The 19,347-nt window shown below is 40.0% G+C and overlaps 1 protein-coding gene across 1 annotated transcript in view; it reads left to right on the top strand.

Moving 5' to 3' along the window:
- Positions 1–2,370: 2,370 nt before the first annotated feature.
- LOC139328444 (putative nuclease HARBI1) overlaps positions 2,371–19,347 on the top strand; it is a 143,649-nt gene continuing 126,672 nt past the window's right edge. Inside the window, exons 1-4 of the mRNA XM_070958224.1 lie at positions 2,371–2,749; positions 2,849–2,961; positions 3,042–3,153; positions 3,237–3,413. Coding sequence (XP_070814325.1) covers positions 2,371–2,749; positions 2,849–2,961; positions 3,042–3,153; positions 3,237–3,413 — 781 coding nt within the window. The remainder of the gene's footprint in view (positions 2,750–2,848; positions 2,962–3,041; positions 3,154–3,236; positions 3,414–19,347) is intronic.

Genomic DNA, 19,347 nt, shown 5'->3' with positions numbered 1-19,347 from the left:
GAATGTTTTTCTTTCTACGCAACAAAAATTGTCTCACGAGACGCCTCCTCCGATGCAATGATGTCGGCAGAAAATGACCTAGGCATGTCTGTGAACATTGTGGTCAGGAACTCTCTAAGACGCATTATTATGAGCATAGAAAACGCTATTTTATCAGTGGAGTTTGGATCAGAAAAGTTAGGGTTCGGGTCCTGCTAAACTTTAACTCCTGGATGTCGTCTTCAGTTCACCCCAGAAGGCACTCCTCTGTGACGAGTGGACGGCCTGGCTGCGGGGCGACCGTATCCAGAAAGTCCAAACAATTTAGAGAAGAAACTGCTGAGCGCCTTCAGTGGATTGTCACGGCTGCTAACGCAGCTGATCGCGCAGTTGGCGAGGAGAAATGGCCGTGATAAAAGCCAGACCAGAAGAGGAAGAGATGGGTGCATAAGTTGCAGTAAGTAACGTTAGCATTTAATACTACATTGTGCAGTTTTTAGGCTGTCAAACCTTTATTATTCTTATTGCACTACATTCCGAACATTTGGTAACTGTGCATGTTACATTTAACATTAAAATGTATTTTTGTATTTTAAAGGAAAAGGTGCGACGTCTGCACAATAGTGACGGAAACGACAGGCGATATGAACCTGAGCAAGGGTAAGTTAATAAAATACACAGAAATACACAGGAAATATTCTGCAGAATGTAAGTAAATGTAAACGTTGCATGACCTGTTTGTACTTTTTTTTACAGACTGAACTCGTCCCACAGCGAAGCAGTGACATCACATTTGATGGCGACTTTAACTGGGAGTCCAGACATGGATGGTGTGGACAGAGGAGTCCTTTTATGTAAGTTTTTTTTTTTTATTGAACCCCTTTCTGTTGTTTCTTGTTGTTTTTACTTTCCTGAAGCCTGTCTTAATTATTTCAAACAAATATATATTTTCTTCCAGTGGCCTGTAAGACATATTATGAGATGGTGTGGAGGAGCTTCAGGTATGCCCAGGCAGCTCTTTCAGTACAGGCAGCAGCTGTGAAGATTTCAGCTCACAGCAGACAAAGAAGGAAGCGGGTAAGAGTTACATGAATGCTGCATTGTTTTTGACAAACATGGTCACATATGTTATCATGTGTTATTGTTTCTTAGCAGTACTAATATTATATTAATACCTGTATTTACAGCTGCTGGAAGCAAGAAGGAGTGTCCTAGCCACCCAGCAGTAAATTGATTTTTGGCAGGGGGTCACTGCTGACATGATGTCCGATCAGGAGGATGACACCACGGAAGGGGAAGCTGGAGTGTTGGAAAAGTTCACTTTCTACATGAACTAGTTCAAAGTTCAGTTCACAAATTTTAAAATGAACTAGTTCAGTTCATAGTTCATAATTCAAAATGTTGAACTAAGTTCACTGTTCTAAAAATGAACTAGTTTATAGTTCTTTTTTTCCATATGTTGCTGCTAGCTATTACTTTTCAAAATTATTGCCACAGCCCATATAGAACCACAGACAGCAATTATTTTATCAGTTTTAAGACTGTAACTGTGCGTCAGATTTCATCTTCATATCCAATTTTGAATCCTTATCAAACCAGGGTGTTTAGCATTGAGGGGACAACATTTCCCCATTGCTGCTTTAATGCTTTGTTGATGTCCATTCAGTCCGCACTAGCAGCAGCTGCAGCTTTCACCCCATGTGACTGAAGTGCAGATTTTCTTTTTGAAAGCCAGCAGGCAAACTTTACACAGAAATGTAAGAGTTTTCCCAACCTCACCAACCTTGTCATAAAACTTGTTTAAATGATCATACGACGTCTCCTTGCCGCTTTGTCACCTACATGCTGCTTTTTGATTGTGATGACGCATGTGGTGGTGTGGCACCGTTGGCTGGCGTTGCCAGATTGGGTGTTTTTTCCGCTACATATTAAGGCCTGTTTACGGTGTGTTTTAGCCGGGTTTTCGCCTGGGGCCCGTTTCACAAAGCAGGTTTAGTGAAAACTCTGAGTTTGTTAAGCCTGAAATGAAGGAAACTCAGAGTTTTCCGTTTCACAAAGGAAGGTAACTCAAACCAGAGGAGGAGGGGTAACTCTAGCCTGTTTCACAGAGAGAGGTAACTTAAACTCTCGGTCAGTTACCATGGTAACAGACTCTATGAACCTAACCTGGTCGGGACCAGGTTTTTCTCAATGAACCTCGAGTTTCTCTCTGTCTCCGCCCTCTGTCAGCCACACGTTTTTTGATTTCCTCATTCATGCAGTCAGCAGGCGAGTTTTGGTATAACGTAGTTCTGCCGACTGTTATTTAAAAAAAATCAGTCAGTCGGCCTATATGAGAAGTCCACTTTTTTTCCACTAACATGGCATGTCCTTTTGACAACGATCCCGTGGATGAAGGTGCAGCATTACTGCACAGCTAAATATTCGTCGGGAGATGGTTCTCAGACCGCGCATTATCTTTTTGAACGGTACCGTTTCACGTCACAGTCCATCATCTACATATACAACCTAATCCGTCCTTACATTTGCAACATTACCAGCCGTAGTCATGCTCTCACATCCCAGCAGATATTGTGTGTTGCGCGGCGTTTCTTTGCAAATGGGAGTTTTTTGTATAATATCGGAGATGGAGAGCACTTAAGCAAGGCAACTGTATGCAGGGTGGTCAGAAAAGTGTGCCTCGCGCTGAAACGGCTATTACCCATCTTCGTGGTTTTCCCTGGACATAAACCTGTCAGAGTCATCAAGGAGGAGTTCCACAGGATTGCAGGTGAATGATGCAGAGATCCAAATGAATTTTAAATTCTATTCCATTAATGACATTGTGCTGCAACCTCAGACTGGGATTAGTAATTTTAATTTCTTTTAGGATTCCCCAGTGTGATTGGCTGCATAGATGGCACACACATCCCCATCACGGCTCCCTCGCATAATGAAGCAGATTATGTGAATAGGAAGTCCATTCACAGCATAAATGTGCAGGTACATGTAGATTGACTACTGTTTCAAAATGTTAAAGACTGCATCATAATTCAACATCTGTCATTCTCTGCACTGTCAAGATTGTATGTGATGCTGCATACTTAATTTCCAATGTGGAGGCCAAGTGGCCTGGGTCTGTTCATGACTCAAGGATTTATCACGAGTCTAACCTGAGCAACAGACTGCAACGTGGTAAGCAGCCTAAAGATTTGCACAATATAATTCACCTGTCTCCCTCCTTTAATATACTCTGATGTGTCCCCTACACATTACAGGAGAGTTTGATGGCCTTCTGCTGGGTGACAGAGGTTACCCATGCCAACCCAGGCTGTTGACCCCTTACCCTGACCCTGAACCAGGCCCCCAACAGAACTTCAACCGGGCTCACTGCAGGACAAGAGCCCGGGTGGAGATGACCATAGGCCTGCTGAAAGCCCGTTTCCAGTGCCTACGTCACCTCAGGGTGACCCCTGAGAGGGCCTGTGATATTATTGTGGCATGTGTTGTTCTTCACTATTAGAGGAGAGCGACACCCTGCCCTACAAATTGAAGACCCTGATGATGACCATCAGGGTCCATCCACCTGCCAGCTATGCAGGACGGCAGAGCAGAGACACCATATGCCATAGTCACTTCAGAGATTGAGTCACCATCATCACCACCACCACAGCAGTCAAATAAAGACACAATACACACTTCATTTGGTCCTCTTTATTTCCTACAAATAAAAGAGCTAGATTAGTTAATGTTCCAATAGTTAACATAATTCACCTGTGACCATGCACCCACCCCTAATTTGTGTTCCAGTACTTCAATTTCTAAATCTGCCTTCCTAATCTGGTGGTCCAAGTATTGCATTTCTTTGTTGATTTTTTGGGATTTTTTTCAGCAGGTGAATTTTATAAATCTCTTTTACTGGTAACACATAAGGAGGACATTCAATTATACAGTTGCACATGAATTCCACGGAATGAACCTCTGGTGTTTACTGAACATCCATCTTACTGTGTCAATCTGTGCAGTGGAAGTTGAGGGACTCTCCTGCTGCTGCCCAGCCATGCCCTGTTAAAGAGGATGAGAATGTGTTAATACTTCAGTGTAAGATAAATGTCACACTCTATATTCCACTAGAATGTTAAGAAATGTAAATGGGAAGAGAACTATCAGTAACATATCAAGATGTTACCTCTATAGGCCTTTCTGGATCCCCCTCTATAAAGGCAGCAGACAGAGTTTCTTCATGCTCTTCATTCTAGATGAGTGATATGTTTCAGTATACTTAAACGACCATTTGGCAAAATCTTTGGGGGAATTGCCTACTTACAGTCACAAGGTCTGTTGTGGCATTAGATGGCTCCACCAGGCAGATAGCACCAATCTGTTGGGACAAAAAAAAAGACATGAAAGGGAAATAAATATTTTTATGAATAGGCTTATAAGAGATATATTGGCCTAGGCTTATTACATTTTATAAAGGCACTTGTGTCTTGGGGGGTAAGCTCTGAAGATGACCTCCCTCCAGGGATTCCCTCAGCCACTGGCCTTCCTAAATTCTGGCTTAAGGCCCATTTATACCCTCCGTAAATAACGGATACGGACGCTTTCGTCCGTATCCGGAGGCTGTTTCATCCGTCAGTTTGTCCGTCGGCTCTGAGCTTAGCCATCCGGAGCTCTCCGGACGAAACCACTCGAAACCACCGGAAGTCGTGGGGGCAGTGTAGAGTCAAAATGAGCAAAATGAGTCAAACTAAAAACCAACGAAGAAGAGAACCAGCTCTACGTCAAAAAAAAGATTCGTCTAATCTTTTTTTCCTATTTCTCAGTACTGTCATTATAATAACCTCCTCTGCTGACGCCATTACTGATGCCGGTATATGCTGACAGAAGCGTTGACAAGGCATCGGCTGCCATGACAACGGCTCTGTAATTTACGACTCGACATTGCCCCCTAGAGGACACACTGACAAAACACTGAAAACGGACGGAGGTATGAAGGCCCCCTACGGAGGCAACGTGTGGGACGGACGGACGGATTTCGTCCGGATCCGGAGGGTATAAATGGGCCTTTAGACTCTTTTATTCATGCACCATGGACCAGCGGCATGGCCCAACCCAGAGACTCTTATCAGTGAACCGCACATTTCACTTTGCACACTGCACATTTCCTTTCTTTTTCCAGGCACCAGCTGTGTGGCCCAGTCCCCAGTAGTAGTAGTGTGCACCGATGACCAATAACAGCAGAGTTGCCCTCCAATTGCATGATCACTCACTCACAGGGCCGTGCAGAGACCTTTGGAGGGGCAGGTGCTCAAAGTTAAAAGGGGGCACATGGAGCATGAATTTGAAACACCATACAGAAACATACCTTGCAATATAACCAGTTGAATGGTAGCAACCCATATTCATAAAGAATGTAATATGGAATCACAACATACCATATCATTGTCCACACCTCATATATTTGTTAGAGGCCAGTGCAAAGCAAAATTAGTCTCTGTTTTACCTGATGGGGTACACTGAACAGCTTCTGTTGAGAGGGTTGGTGAGGAGGCTGCTGCTGATATGACATTTCATACCTTTTCAAAAATTGTAATGTATAGCCACAAATTTAATCCATTCATAATCTGCCCTTTATTATTCCTAGTGCTAAATTAATAAAGTAAAAAATAATTAAGTGATATAGAAATCATGTATTTAAATATTTTTGTGCTTTTATTCAGTTTGACTATCGACTTTGCACAAGACAGCAAGGTTCTAAAAGTTATATAATTTGTATGCATATTATATTTAATTTGTGTGTAAATGTTATAAACAAACAAGTACTGATATGTTTAAATGAGAGGTTGAGAAAATCAAAATTCAAATTCTTCTATTATTGTTGTATTTATACTGTAATAGTCCAAAATTATGTGAATATAGGAAAAAACAGCTTGACAGTAAAATAACACATGATATCTCTCTAATGCACTTTGCCCATGATAAGAGAAACATACAGAAACAAACAAACACAAATCCTGACATACTTTACCTCACAGCACGCTGTGTGTGGTTAACTAGCGGCTATAACTTGTGAGAAGTGTGTGTGCAGAGTTGGATGACACAGAGGATGCTCGTTGCTCACTTCACTTCGTCAGTCATCTTGCAAGAATACACCGTGCACAAACGAATACCGCTGCAAAACCTATTCACCAGACCAGCTGTTTACTCCCTCGGGTCTTCTTCGGTTTCATGAGACTAGCAGTGGCCGTCTCCAGCAGCTCAGGGATTAGCAGCAGGGCACGTCAGGGCAGCGACGGCAGATGAGTGAGGTCACGTTGTGGATCATGTGACCGACCAAGGTAGATCTAAGTTATTATTATTTTTGTTTTATTTATTATTATTTTGGGCCACACAGACGAACTTTCACATACACACACACACACACACACACACACACACACACACACACACACACACACACACACACACACACACACTTACAAAAAAAAAAAAAAAAAAAAATCACTTTGACAAAAGGGCACTTTGGGCATCAAGGGGCAAAGGGGCAGGTGCTCCAGCACCCTCATTCATATGATTGGAGTTGCTATCCAATCACATGATGGTTTCTTTTAAAATGCCTGCTGAATCTTCCAGTGGTTGTTTGTGAAGTCAGCAGGCCTGCCTGAGTAGATCAACGCTGGTAGTATTCATGTGCTAATTAGAGCTATTTGCACCTTCACGAAGGCGCGAATAACCACGCCCCCTGCCGACAGATGGTCCGTTCTGACGATATTGGGAGCGGGCGAACTTCCCCGTAAACTGGCCGTAAATGGCCAATAATCAATGAACTTCGAGGGGGTTTACTGGTCGTAAATGTGGTTTTTCATGCAGTGTAGTATATTGCAAGCTCAGGTTTAATTTTAGCATCAACTCACCAATGAGAACCTAATAGAACAAACTATGAGCAAATGATGATTGATTTGAGAACTTGCCATCTCTTCAAACTGCTGACTCTTGATAAAGAAATAGTTCAATCGTTATTTGCTTTCTTTCTGAGCATGACATGACAAGACTGATATTACTCGATATGTCTGTGTGGTAAGACATGGAGGAAGACACGATTTGCTTATCTGAGCAGAAAGACAAGAAGCATGCTGACACAGTCCCTGCACTGAGCTGGCTCAGTTAAAAACCGAGGTTGACAGCTCTACAGAATATTTTTTAGAAAGTTCTATTTTGTCTGTCCACATCACATTTTGAGATCTCTCCTGTAATTCTGTTCAGATTAGACAGTTTTGCAGTGCATGATTTCCATGTCTCATGCCAATATTAGCTGGCAATGTGATGTAGACACTGTCTACTTTGCAGCATTTGCTGTTCCAAAACCTGTATAGTTCATTTTATTGATGCCTTCACAAATGTGCATGTTACGTCATGTCCACTTCACCTCAATTCATCTTAAATAACCAGAGCCTAAGCCTGAGCTGGTAACAACCTTCTCAGGACCAGAGATGATAGCTGCATTTCTGGATCTGGTTTATAGACAGTTTCCTCTTTGTATTGTGTTTCAATTTGCATTTGTGGATATAGCGATAAAAGACAATGGTTTTTGGAAATGTTCCTGAGCCCATGCACTGATGTCCACTGCCGAATCATGTCTGATTTCAATGCAGTGCCATCTGAGGGCCCACAGATCACAACCATCCAATTGGTTTCAGACCTTGTCCCCTTGAGTACAGACTTCTTCAGATTCTCTGAATCTTGCAATGGCATTATTTACTGTCGACAATGAAATCTCCAAATTCATTGCAATTGTATGTTGAGAAAAACATCATTCTTAAATTGTTGCATTATTTGCCAGCACATTCTATCACAAGCTGGTGAACCTCTCCCCATGTTTACTACTTTACTAATCTAATTACTTGACGTGTTCCACAAGGACTTTTCTTTGAGATTTTACAGCTTTTCCAGTCTTTTGTTGCCACTGTCCCAACTTTTTTGTTGCTGCATCAAATTCCAAATGAAGATATAAAAAACTGTGTCATTTCTCAGTTTCAACATTTGATATGTTGTCTTTGTACTATTTTCAATTAAATATGCAGATCATTGCATTCTATTCCTTTTTACACTGTGTCCCAACTTTTTTGGAAATGGGGTTGTATGGGTACCTTGGATAAAACCACACATCTGAGAATCTTTTGATTTGACACCTATCACATCATTTCTCAGTACTGTTACATTTGCCCATTTCAAAAATGATCCATATGAGAATTTTGCCAGCCAGAGATCTGCCAGCTCTATGCTTAAGCTTTGGTTTGGTTCAGGCACTGAAGTCGCTTGGTTAAGGTTGGGGAACAATACTGATCTTGACTACAGGAAACTAACATTAACTTTTTACAGGAAACAGGAAACAAACAGCGGTCAGTGTCAAATTCAAGCACGTTGTTTACCCATCCATACACCTTGACCATTTACCCAATTCAATTCAATTCAATTCAATTCAATTTTATTTGTATAGCGCCAAATCACAACAGAAGTTGTCTCAGGACACTTTCCATATAGAGATGGTACAAACCAAGCTCTTTATCACTAACCACAAGCTACACAACTCCATCACTTATGAGAGACAAGGATCATAATTCACACAGCCACTTGAGATTTTTGTCAGGTAAACACAAACATAGGTTGTGTTCAACATTTGAATGTACAGCTAATTATTTCATTTCCTTATAGGTACCTGAAACAGCAGACTCCTGCCAACACAGGAAAAAAAAAAAAAGTTTGCAGTGGTTGTTTTAGAGAGTTGTAAAATAATAAGAGTTCTGAAATATAAAGCCCAACTGTGAAGAGATTTAAAAGTAATCAACAAAATCTTATTGTTATGAGAGTTTATTGTTTACATTTATATGTAACTTGCATATATTATTTCTGGTACATAGTTTATAGCTCTGACTCTCTCTCTTTAAGAATTTGTTATGTTTGAACAGGAAGAGCCAGGGCCCAGTTGCAAACATTTATTGATGAACAGAAAATCACTTTTTCAGGGAAAACCCCTTCAAAGTATAATAAACCAAAAAACACCACTGTGGGAAAAGTAGCAAAATAAAGGCAAAACACAAAAACAACACAAGGGCGAAAACTCACTCAGTAGGCAAAGAAACTCAAAGTGTCTAGGACCAACTCACAGAGCAAACCAAGAAGACCGGAGACACGCGGATAGAGAGACAGGTGGTCAAAAATCAGGAGCTAGATTAGTATGGCAAGAGCATAGAGAATAGTCTGGCACAGGAGTCAAACTGGAGCTGGCTTAAGAAGCTGGTTGATTAGCCGATGAGGAGCAGGTGTGTCAGGTGTGGCTCGTTCCTGAGGAGATCGACTGCCCGCCTCTCTCTCACGCGCTGCCTGCTGACAGAGCGGGAGGAAGGAAAATAATGAAAACAAAACACCAAGAATGAATCATGACAGAATTGCTGTTATTCTTTGTTATATTATATTATATTATATTATATTATATTATATTATATTATATTATATTATATTATTATCATAACTTATATTATATAATATGTAGCTATATAATTACTTATACTTGGTTATCTTTTCAACAATTGCTATTATTCTGTTTTTATACTTACATATATTTTAGGAATTGCTGTTATTCCATGTTTATATACTTATATTTTTTAATAATATTCTTTTCTCTTAGCTTTAGACTCATCCTTATTCTTCTTTATTGTATATATTTTATGTTTATGTGTATATTTAACCTGCTGCTGCAGCAAAAGAATTTCCAGAATTGGGATTGATAAAGTAAAGTCTAAGTAAGTCTAAGTCTAAGTCTAAGTCTAACTTTGCTGCTGCATTCTGCACCAACAGTAGATGGACGACTGGACGACGACTGCATCATTTAGGGAAATAAATAATGAATTACAGTAGTTAAGGGAGAGGGATGATGGAAGCATTAGTTTGGCAATATTTCTGATTTATAAAGGATTGAACAAAAATCTTAAATTGCAGTTGAGGTATTGATTAAAACAACTCCCAAGTTCCTAGCTGAGAGTAGTAACTAAAGGAATAGGGAAAAACCCCCAAAGCATAATATGGCCCCTTTCATGTGTATTCTCTGTTAGCAACCCACTCACACCATGACACAAATTACATTTAAGACATGAAAATGAAACAACTTGCCCTACTTGTTTAGTCTGTGTATGGTCTCTATGTGTGTGAGGTGCACCCCAACCTTTAAAAGAATAAGGACAATCTGTGTACAAGCAGGGTATTGACCGACCATGACTGGCATGTAGATGTTTCCATCTATAATGCTTTAAGAGCTCTAAGAGCTCTAAGAGCTCTAAGTGTTGATGTCCTGAAGTTGCAATTTTTACATGGTCATCTCATTACATAGGAGGCCTATTGATCCTTTGCAGCACTGAAACACAATGTCAATCTGTCTTCCTCCCTAGACCTCAACTGTCCATTGTATTGCGTTGTCCTAAGGGTAGGGTCACCCTATAAATGAACAGAAATCATTTGTTGTATTAAAACAATTATCAAAACATTTAGCCATAATCTTATGTGACATTATGCAGTGAAATATGGAATGATAACAACAGCAATTGAATACCATGCAAATTTATGAATAGATTTCTACTTGAACGAGACTAATGCTGCAGCGTTAGACAAATCAGTTCCCCCTACACAGCCCTCAACACTCTACTGGCTCTGCCTGCAGCCTATCCTGGGCCATGCCACAACTCACTGTGATACTGTTCTGGCTCCTGTTGATAGAAACACCATATATTTGACTTTGTTAAGAAATTACAGGTGAATTTACACTTGTCTGAAATACAGTGCCCAGCATAAGTGAGTACTACCTTTTATCCATTTCTCAGTGAATATGAGAACAATTCACTGTATTCTGCCAAACTAAGTTTTATAAACATTTATTTTAGTAAAGAATAAGAAAATCATACATTTTACACAAATGAGCTGTGCAAAAACGAGTACACCCTACAACAAATTCTACAAATTTGAATGGGGTGAATACATTTTTCAGAAAAACAGGGATTTTCCTTAAGAATTAATACCTTCTGGAAGAACCAAATCAACAAAATATTTGTCTATAAGAGTTGGTGCTGAATTGGTGACTCTACAATTGCCCCTAGGTGTGAGTGTGAGCGTGAATGGTTGTTTGTCTTGTGTGTTGCCCTGCGATCGACTGGCGACTGGTCCAGGGTGTACCCCGCCTCTCGCCCGTTGACAGCTGGGATAGGCTCCAGCCCCCCCACAACCCAGAAAGAGATAGGTGGTATAGAAAATGGATGGATGGATGGAGTTGGTGCTGTTCTTAAATATCGCGGAGGCCAAAAAAAAATTTAAATATTAAGATTTGTTGAATTTTTTTGTAGAGTGTACTCATTTTTCCAACAGCTCATTTGAATTTGCATAATTCAGTGAAATGTATTTTCTTACCCTATTCTGATGTTACACTTTCTGGTTGCTAAAATAAATTTTATACAACTCAGTTTTTTCAGAATACAGTGAATTGTTGTCATTTTCACTGAAAAATTGATAAAAGTCACACATACACTGAAATAGAAGCACAGTATCATACTTGTCTCCATTTGTAAAACAAAATTTTGTTCATATTAGTTAAAAACAAGAGCAAATTCTCTCTACGTCTGACTGGCAGGTGTTGTGTTGAATTATGCTTCTATAAGAGGAATGTGCATTCGCTTTTCGCATTCGCATTTCAATTACATGACACACCCCAACCATAGCCCTCATCCTAACCCTGACCTGAACCGTGTAGGAAAGCACATAATTGATGCATTCAGGGTGCTTATTTCATCACACACACACACCGGACCAAGTGTCACAATGGGAGAGCTGACATGAGCACTGCCAACAACAACGTGATTTCAAACAATGCTTTTATGTGCAGAGTCTCTTGATAAATTACTTACTGCAATATATAAACAATTTGTCCTCATAGTAGTATTTAAACAGAAAGGCAATAATTTATGTTATATTGGAGATAATCCAGCCATGCAGCTTCTTCAAAGCAGCATCTGACTTATCTGGTCCATGGTGTTCAAAAGCTGAAATGGCGGTACTGTGTGTTGTACAAAGGCGCATGCATGAATTGAAATACGCTAGACTTTTCAGATTAAGATTTACTTAGTATTTCTGGCTTTAGGTACAGTTACAATAAAACCTAAATATTATGAGTAAATCTAGTGAATGGTAAATAATATTTATAAAAACGACTTAGGATTGACTTACTTACTTACACACATTTAATGATCAGAGTCAATGGTGGATAATATTTCTTGCAATAAAAACGATTTAGGAAACTAACTGTGGACTTTGATTCTTTGAAACAAAATGTCGCATCATCCTCTGGACACAGACAAGCGGTAAGAGGTGCACTTGCTCTCTGAAATGATCCTTTGTATGATGTAACATAATGTTAAGCAATCATCTCACTTCCCTCCTCTGGTTAGGCCTAATATAACAGCTGCGGCCGACCGAGCTGCAGGTTCTGTGCCCAGAGCCGGTTACTTTGGCAACACAATTAAATCACAATTAAATAGTCCACTTCTTGTGGAAAAACTTACGATTTTAACGGTAAAAAACAACATTAACGTATTAATAACTGATTTAATATTTATTTCTTTCGTAAGTGGTATAAGCGGAGCTTCGCGTTGGACGGTTCACGCCTCCGCGTCGTCCATTCATTTCTGATTATGGACACCTCGTCGGGCATTATCCCTTACATAATTTCTCTTTGGGATAAATAAAGTTGATCTTATCTTATCAAGTTAGATTGATTTGGCCTCTTATGTTTGTGCTGTACACAAGCTTGCAGGCTCCTGCATCCATTCATTTGTCTGTTCATTTGTTGTGTACGGATTTGTCCTGCATTTATTTCAGTGTGCAGACATGTGGGGTGTATTATATACAGACCTTTGAATGTGTATTTATTCTTGTGTTGTATAACATGCTTTGATTCTGTGTTTTCTATCTTGTAGAGTCACTGTGTGACTTCAGTTTGGAAAGGAACTGATGCTTTGATTTATCCTGATTCAATAAAGGAACATCATGTTACTCTTTGATGTGTATTTATATTTATATTGGATGTGTATTTTATATATAGTCTATGGGAAACTGTCTATCTGATGATTGCAACACATCTAAAATCATCATTTGTTTACAATGATTGAAATTCATTAAAATTGAAATTAATGATGCTTATGTTTTGTGTCAATGTTTAAATAATGACAGTGGATCTAGTTGAATGTGATAACAATGTGTAGTGGTCAGTGGAATAACTATTGGTTTCCATTTGTGATGACTGCTGACTGTGATAAGGGATGAGATTAAATAGATCCTGGAACTTAGCCTGGTCTGGAGCAGGCTAGCTCCACAGAATAAATCTCCATGGTAACTTATCCCATAACATATCCCACTTTCCGCTATCCTGCTTTTGTGCAACCGGATCACAGATAAGTTGAGCCAGGATAACCAACATATCCTGGCTTAATCCCTTATCCTAGTTTTGTGCAACGGGCCCCTGATCTGTGTTGTGAAATTGTGTCCGCCTGTTCTGTGTTCTGGGGAGTTCATGACATAGTTTCTTGATCTGTCAACAGATCATAGCCTCCCAAATGCTGTTCAAAGAGTTGTATTGTCTTTGCACACTGTAAATCTCACATTTAAGAAGGGCCCACAAGTTCGGAACAGGGTTTAGGTCAGATGAGGAAGGGGGGCATGTCATTATTCTGTCATTATTCTGTCATCTTTAAGGCCTTTGCTGGCTAGCCACACAGTGGAGTACGTGGATGCATGTGATGGAGCATATTAGATAAAAAATCATGGCCTTCTTGAATGATGTAGACTTTTTCCTGTACCACTGCTTGAAGAAAGTATCTTCTAAAAACTGGCAGTAGGTTAGGGAGTTCATTTTAAGTCCATCTTCAACCGGAAAAGGAAAGGAAATTAGCTCATCCTTAATAATAACAGCCCATACCAGTACCCCACCTCCACCTTGCTGGCATCTGACTTGAAGTGGAGCTCTGTGCCCATTAATAATCCAGCCACGGGAGTCTGGTTTGTCAAGAGTCACTGTCATTTCATCCATCCATAAAACCTTTGATAAATCTATCTTCAGATATTTCTTGGTCCAGTGTTGATGTTTCAACTTATGAGTCTTGTTCAGTGGTGGTCATGTTTCAGCCTTCTTTACCCGGGCCATATTTCTGAGCACCAAACACCTTGTACATCTGGACACTCCAGGTAGGTTGCATTTCTGGAATATGGCAGCACTGGAGATTAATCAGTTCCTGGTAGCTGCACATTTAATTCTTCTTGACTATTTGCAACAAAACCTTTGATTGTTTGGTAATCACGCCTCAGTACCATAGGTACTATTGCATCCCTCTGAAAGGCATTTTACAATTTTTGACTCTTCAGAGTCAAATTTCTTTCTTGGCCCATTTTGTCTGAGGTAAAGAAGCTGCCTAATAATTATGGACACTTTGATATAGAGTCTTGATCACTTTAGGCCACACCCTCCCTCATTACACAAATGCACATCACCTGATAATCCTTAAATCCAATTAAGCATTTAAGTTCATACAGCTTGGAGTTGGAAAATATGCATGAAAATGACAATAAGGTCAAGATACTCACTTGCCTAATAATTGTGCATGCAGTGTAGTCTTCCTGCCTGTCTTTCTTGTGTCTTCCCAGTATGCTCTTGGTTCAATTTATGTATTTCACCTGTGTTCTTGGAGTACCTCTCTCAGTTTGTTGATTACCTGTTTTGTGCACTGGAATAAGTTTTATGTTATTAAAGCTCACCTTTTACTTTGTGTTTGTGCCTTTTGCTGCATTTGGGGCCTTCTTTGAACTGCATAAAACATCTATGAGACAGTGGGATAAGATATATCCATCCATCCATCCATTATCTATACCGCCTATCCCTTTCGGGGTTGCGGGGGGCTGGAGCCTATCCCAGCTACGATGGGCGAGAGGCGGGGTACACCCTGAACCGGTCGCCAGCCGATTGCAGGGCGGGATAAGATATATCCGGCCTTGAATACACGCACAACACTTGATAATTGGATACTTTCATTGTTGGCTTGGGTATTTTCATGGGATATGTTAAGGATAAGAAAAATATTGAATATTAACAGCCTTATCCTTCATGTTGCATCATGTGGAGCTCTCCAAGCTACTATGATATTGGTCAAAATTATCACAGGTTGTAAAATATTGTAGGGGGAGGGACACACAAATAGACACACAAATGCAATGTGCCCCTTGCTGTGTATGTGTGCATTCAGCTGTGTGGAATCTGTCATGAACAGACACATACTGCAGAGTCAGGCCACTATAATTTCCCATAACACCCCCCTCTTAATTCCTGGTGTGCAAACACCCATCCAGCCACACACACACACACACACACACACACACACACACACACACACACACATGCATGCAGAGATGCAATGACCCATCTATAGCTAATGGACAGGAAATGTACGTAAATACACTGGATCACAGCACAGAGAAGGACCAACATCACTATTACCCTTCACAACACGGGGAAGGTTAAATTACACACTTACATCCTTGACTAAAACAAGGCAAAATTCCTAAAACATCACAAAAATTAACAACTCCACGGCCATCTGGTCTGATTTAATAGGCAGATGTAGGGAGAAGAGATGCATTGTGAGAAATTCTGTAGCCATTTTAGACAAAATGAAGACAGGGCAGAGAAACAGAAAAATTTATATAATTCTCAAAAAATGTAATTTTAAAAAAAGAATAACATCATCATAACATTTTTTTTTTCCATTGACAGTAAAGAACATAGTTTTTGTTTGTTGTTGTTTAAATTTGATGATAATATAAAAAGGGAAACCAATTCTAGCCTTATTCAGAATGGACATATTCTCCAACATAATTCTGTAACACACTGTCAAATAATTTTATTTATTTATTTATTTTTTCATTCATTTAAATTTCACTGTATGCCCTATAGAGGTGAATTTTTCTTAAGATGTGCACAGTTTAGAGAAACACCGTCTACATGGAGATGATGCAGCATGGACATATCATCAGTGATGAACCCAGGGTCATTGGGTGTTTCAGGTCTTTGATCATCAGACACCCTTACCTTGTAGCATTCTGGATTGTTGTCATGTTGTTTTATTTTGTATGTTAACCTCTTATGTCATTTCAGTTTCCTGTGTTTTCCTGCCTTTCATCAACCACACCTATGGCTACTCACTCACCTGCCCCTGATTACCCTATTACCTTCCCTGTGTATATATACCCACCAGCTCCTCATGTCTTTGCCAGATTGTCTTTGTTTCCCATGACCTTACTTTCTAGGATTTGCTGTGTTTTGTGATTTTGAACCTTGCCTGTTCAATTTTATGTCAAGGATTTTGCCTTTTTCCCTGTCTGTTTTTGTTGGTCTTTTTGGATTCCTTGTTTTAATTTTGCTTTGTTGGACATGAGTAAAGACAGTGATTTTTATTTGAACCTCACTCTGTCTCCTGAGTGTTTCTCTGTACCTGAGTCCCGGGTTACCAGAGCTGTCAGCTCATATTGTATGTGCTTCCTGTCCAACAGCGTGACTTCAAAATAAAGCACATTGTTTTCCGGTGAACATCAAATTTGCCCCCCCCCCCCTTTTTTTTTTTAATAAAAGAAACATACTTTTAACAATTATCAAACAGCACACTGCATATATGCAAATAATACAAATAATGTCTCTGGATGGGTATCGGGACATAGCAGTAGGTAGATAGTTGTCCTGGTGCTGTGGAGAGACACTTTGAAATTCAGGTGTGATCCTTTTGAAGAAAGATGCATTCCTGACAATAGAGTGTCCATTCCTTGAGGCTGTGACCATAGAGCCCTTCACGTTGGTCACTTTGTAAGGTTTGGTGTTGTATGGCATTGACCGTTTGTTGTGTTTGGGCTGGCGGTGTAGCACAGTGTCATCTGGAATGATCTAATGAGGTTTGACATGACGTTTAGCATCTGCAGTGTTTTTCATTTTGGACCTTGCATTGCTGTCTCTTGTTCTCACATCAGCATCTGAACTGTGTTTTATAGCCTTATTGAAAGAAGGAACTTTTGTGTACATTTTGCGTTGAAACAATAATTCAGCTGGTGAACACTCCGTAGTGCTATGAGGTGTAGATTGGTACTCACGTAGAAAGATGTTAAGTTGTTTCCAAAGAATACCTTGTGTTTCAGCTACACGCAGAGCTTTACTTAGGGTTCACATAAATCTTTCAGCAGTGGCGTTTGCTTGAGGCCAAAGGGGTGTTATTCTGTGGTGGTGAAAACCTAGGTAGTCTGCAAACTGTGAGAAAGAGTCACTGTTGAATTGTGGGCCATTGTCAGGTTTTACAACTCTGGGAATGCCAAACGTAGAGAACACTTTGTCTACGTATTATTGTAATGACTGGACTGGGTGATGTTGATCTCACACTTTCAACAATTGGGTATCGGGAGTAGTTATCTGCAATAATGAGGAGATATTCTGCACTGGGAAGTGGTCCATAAAAGTCTGCACTCACACTATGCCATGGTGCTTCAGGTAGAGCTGACATTTTTAATGGCTCGTTGTATGTGACCGGTGTAGTAGCTTGACATGCCAGACAATTATGAACTGCAGCTTCCGCTTTGCGATCAATGTCTGGAAACCACACTTTGGTTCTGAGTAGTACTTTGGTTTTGACAATACCCTGGTGTCCTTCATGGGCAAGTTGTATTGCTTGTCCTATAAGACAGCTGGAACAACAATCCTAGTGCCTCTCAGTAGGATGTCTGCTGCATGTGTTGTTGTTCACTCATTCCGAACATGTTTAAACTGCTTTAATGTGCCAGCATATTGTGACTTATTAGTTTGATGCCATGTGTTGTTCCTGATGTGGCTTTTGACCTTTTGTAGAATGGGGTCTTAAAAAGTCTCTGTTTTTATCTCTTGCAGTGTCATGGCTTTTTGTGTGGAATGATATGCAAAGAAGTTCACATACTCTTCTGCAACTTTACCTGCACGAGTGCTTTCGCTGGTTGCTAATGGCAGGGGGTGATGAGACATGAAATAAGCTGGGTTCTCGGCACCTTTTTCTGTATTCGATTTTGAAGTTGTATGGTTGAGTCCCCACCTCTCGATTTGGGCTGGTGGTTTTGACCTTGGGTTGTTCCATATGATCTCAAGTGCTTTGTGATCAGTCACAAGTGTGAAAGGATGTCCATAAATGTACAACACTCCTAAAAATGACCAGGATTTCACAATATTTAACAGTATTATTTTGCAGTTAAATATTGTAATTGAAAGCCCCTGTGATATCACAAATAATACCTGTAAGAACTACTGTGACACTGGACTTCACAGCACTTAAAAATTGTTTCACAATAAAATACTGAAATCAAAATCTTCTGTAATATCGCAGTGTATTACTGTAAATTTTGAATTTGATATGTTGTTTAGTGTTATGTTGGTGTTTGGTTTTTGTTAATTCGGGCAATTTTTGAGCTGTTGTTGCTATTAGATTGCAGTATGACAAGCGTGAATGAGAGACAAAGAGTGGAGCTACGCTGAGAGAGCTTTGGGCTGTGCGTTCCGATGGATGAAGTGGTGATGCTATTCAATTCCCGCCCCAGATTGCCAAATAAACTCAGCCAAGGCGAGCGCGTAGAAGGAACAGAGAGTGACAGCGAGCGTGTACACCAAGACTGCGAGCGCGCTGAGTCATAGAGAGTGGTCTCTCCGTGTGCTTATGTGCACAGATATTGGCACTGTATTGACACCATAGCAAACGCTGTACCGTGGGTCTCTCTAGTTAAAATATGTTTTGGTCTACGCCTACTCCATTTTGCCATGAGATAACTTTGTTGTGATTTGGTGCTGTATAAATAAATTTAATTGAATTAATTATGATGAGGGATAAGCTAGAATTGTGTTTGGATACACAATATGTTTATATATGTGTGTATCTATATGTGTTTATAATTGTCATCCTGTGCACCAAACAACTGAGGCCCGTTGCACAAAACTAGGATAAGGGATTAAGCCGGAATATGTTGGTTATCCTGGCTCAACTTATCCGTGATCCGGTTGCACAAAAGCAGGATAGTGGAAAGTGGGATATGTTATGGGATAAGTTACCATGGAGATTAATTCTGTGGAGCTAGCCTGCTCCAGACCAGGCTAAGTTCCAGGATCTATTTAATCTCATCCCTTATCTCAGTCAGCAGTCATCACAAACGGATTCCAATAATTATTCCACTGCATTACATTACATCCAACTAGATCCACTGTCATTATTTAAACATTAACACAAAACATAAGCATCATTAATTTCAATT

This window comes from Chaetodon trifascialis, chromosome 3 (assembly GCF_039877785.1).
Source record: "Chaetodon trifascialis isolate fChaTrf1 chromosome 3, fChaTrf1.hap1, whole genome shotgun sequence".
NCBI classification, from domain to species: Eukaryota; Metazoa; Chordata; class Actinopteri; order Chaetodontiformes; family Chaetodontidae; genus Chaetodon; species Chaetodon trifascialis.
The sequence above is the reverse complement of the archived record's forward strand: the minus strand, read 5'-3'. Positions and strand labels throughout refer to the sequence as shown.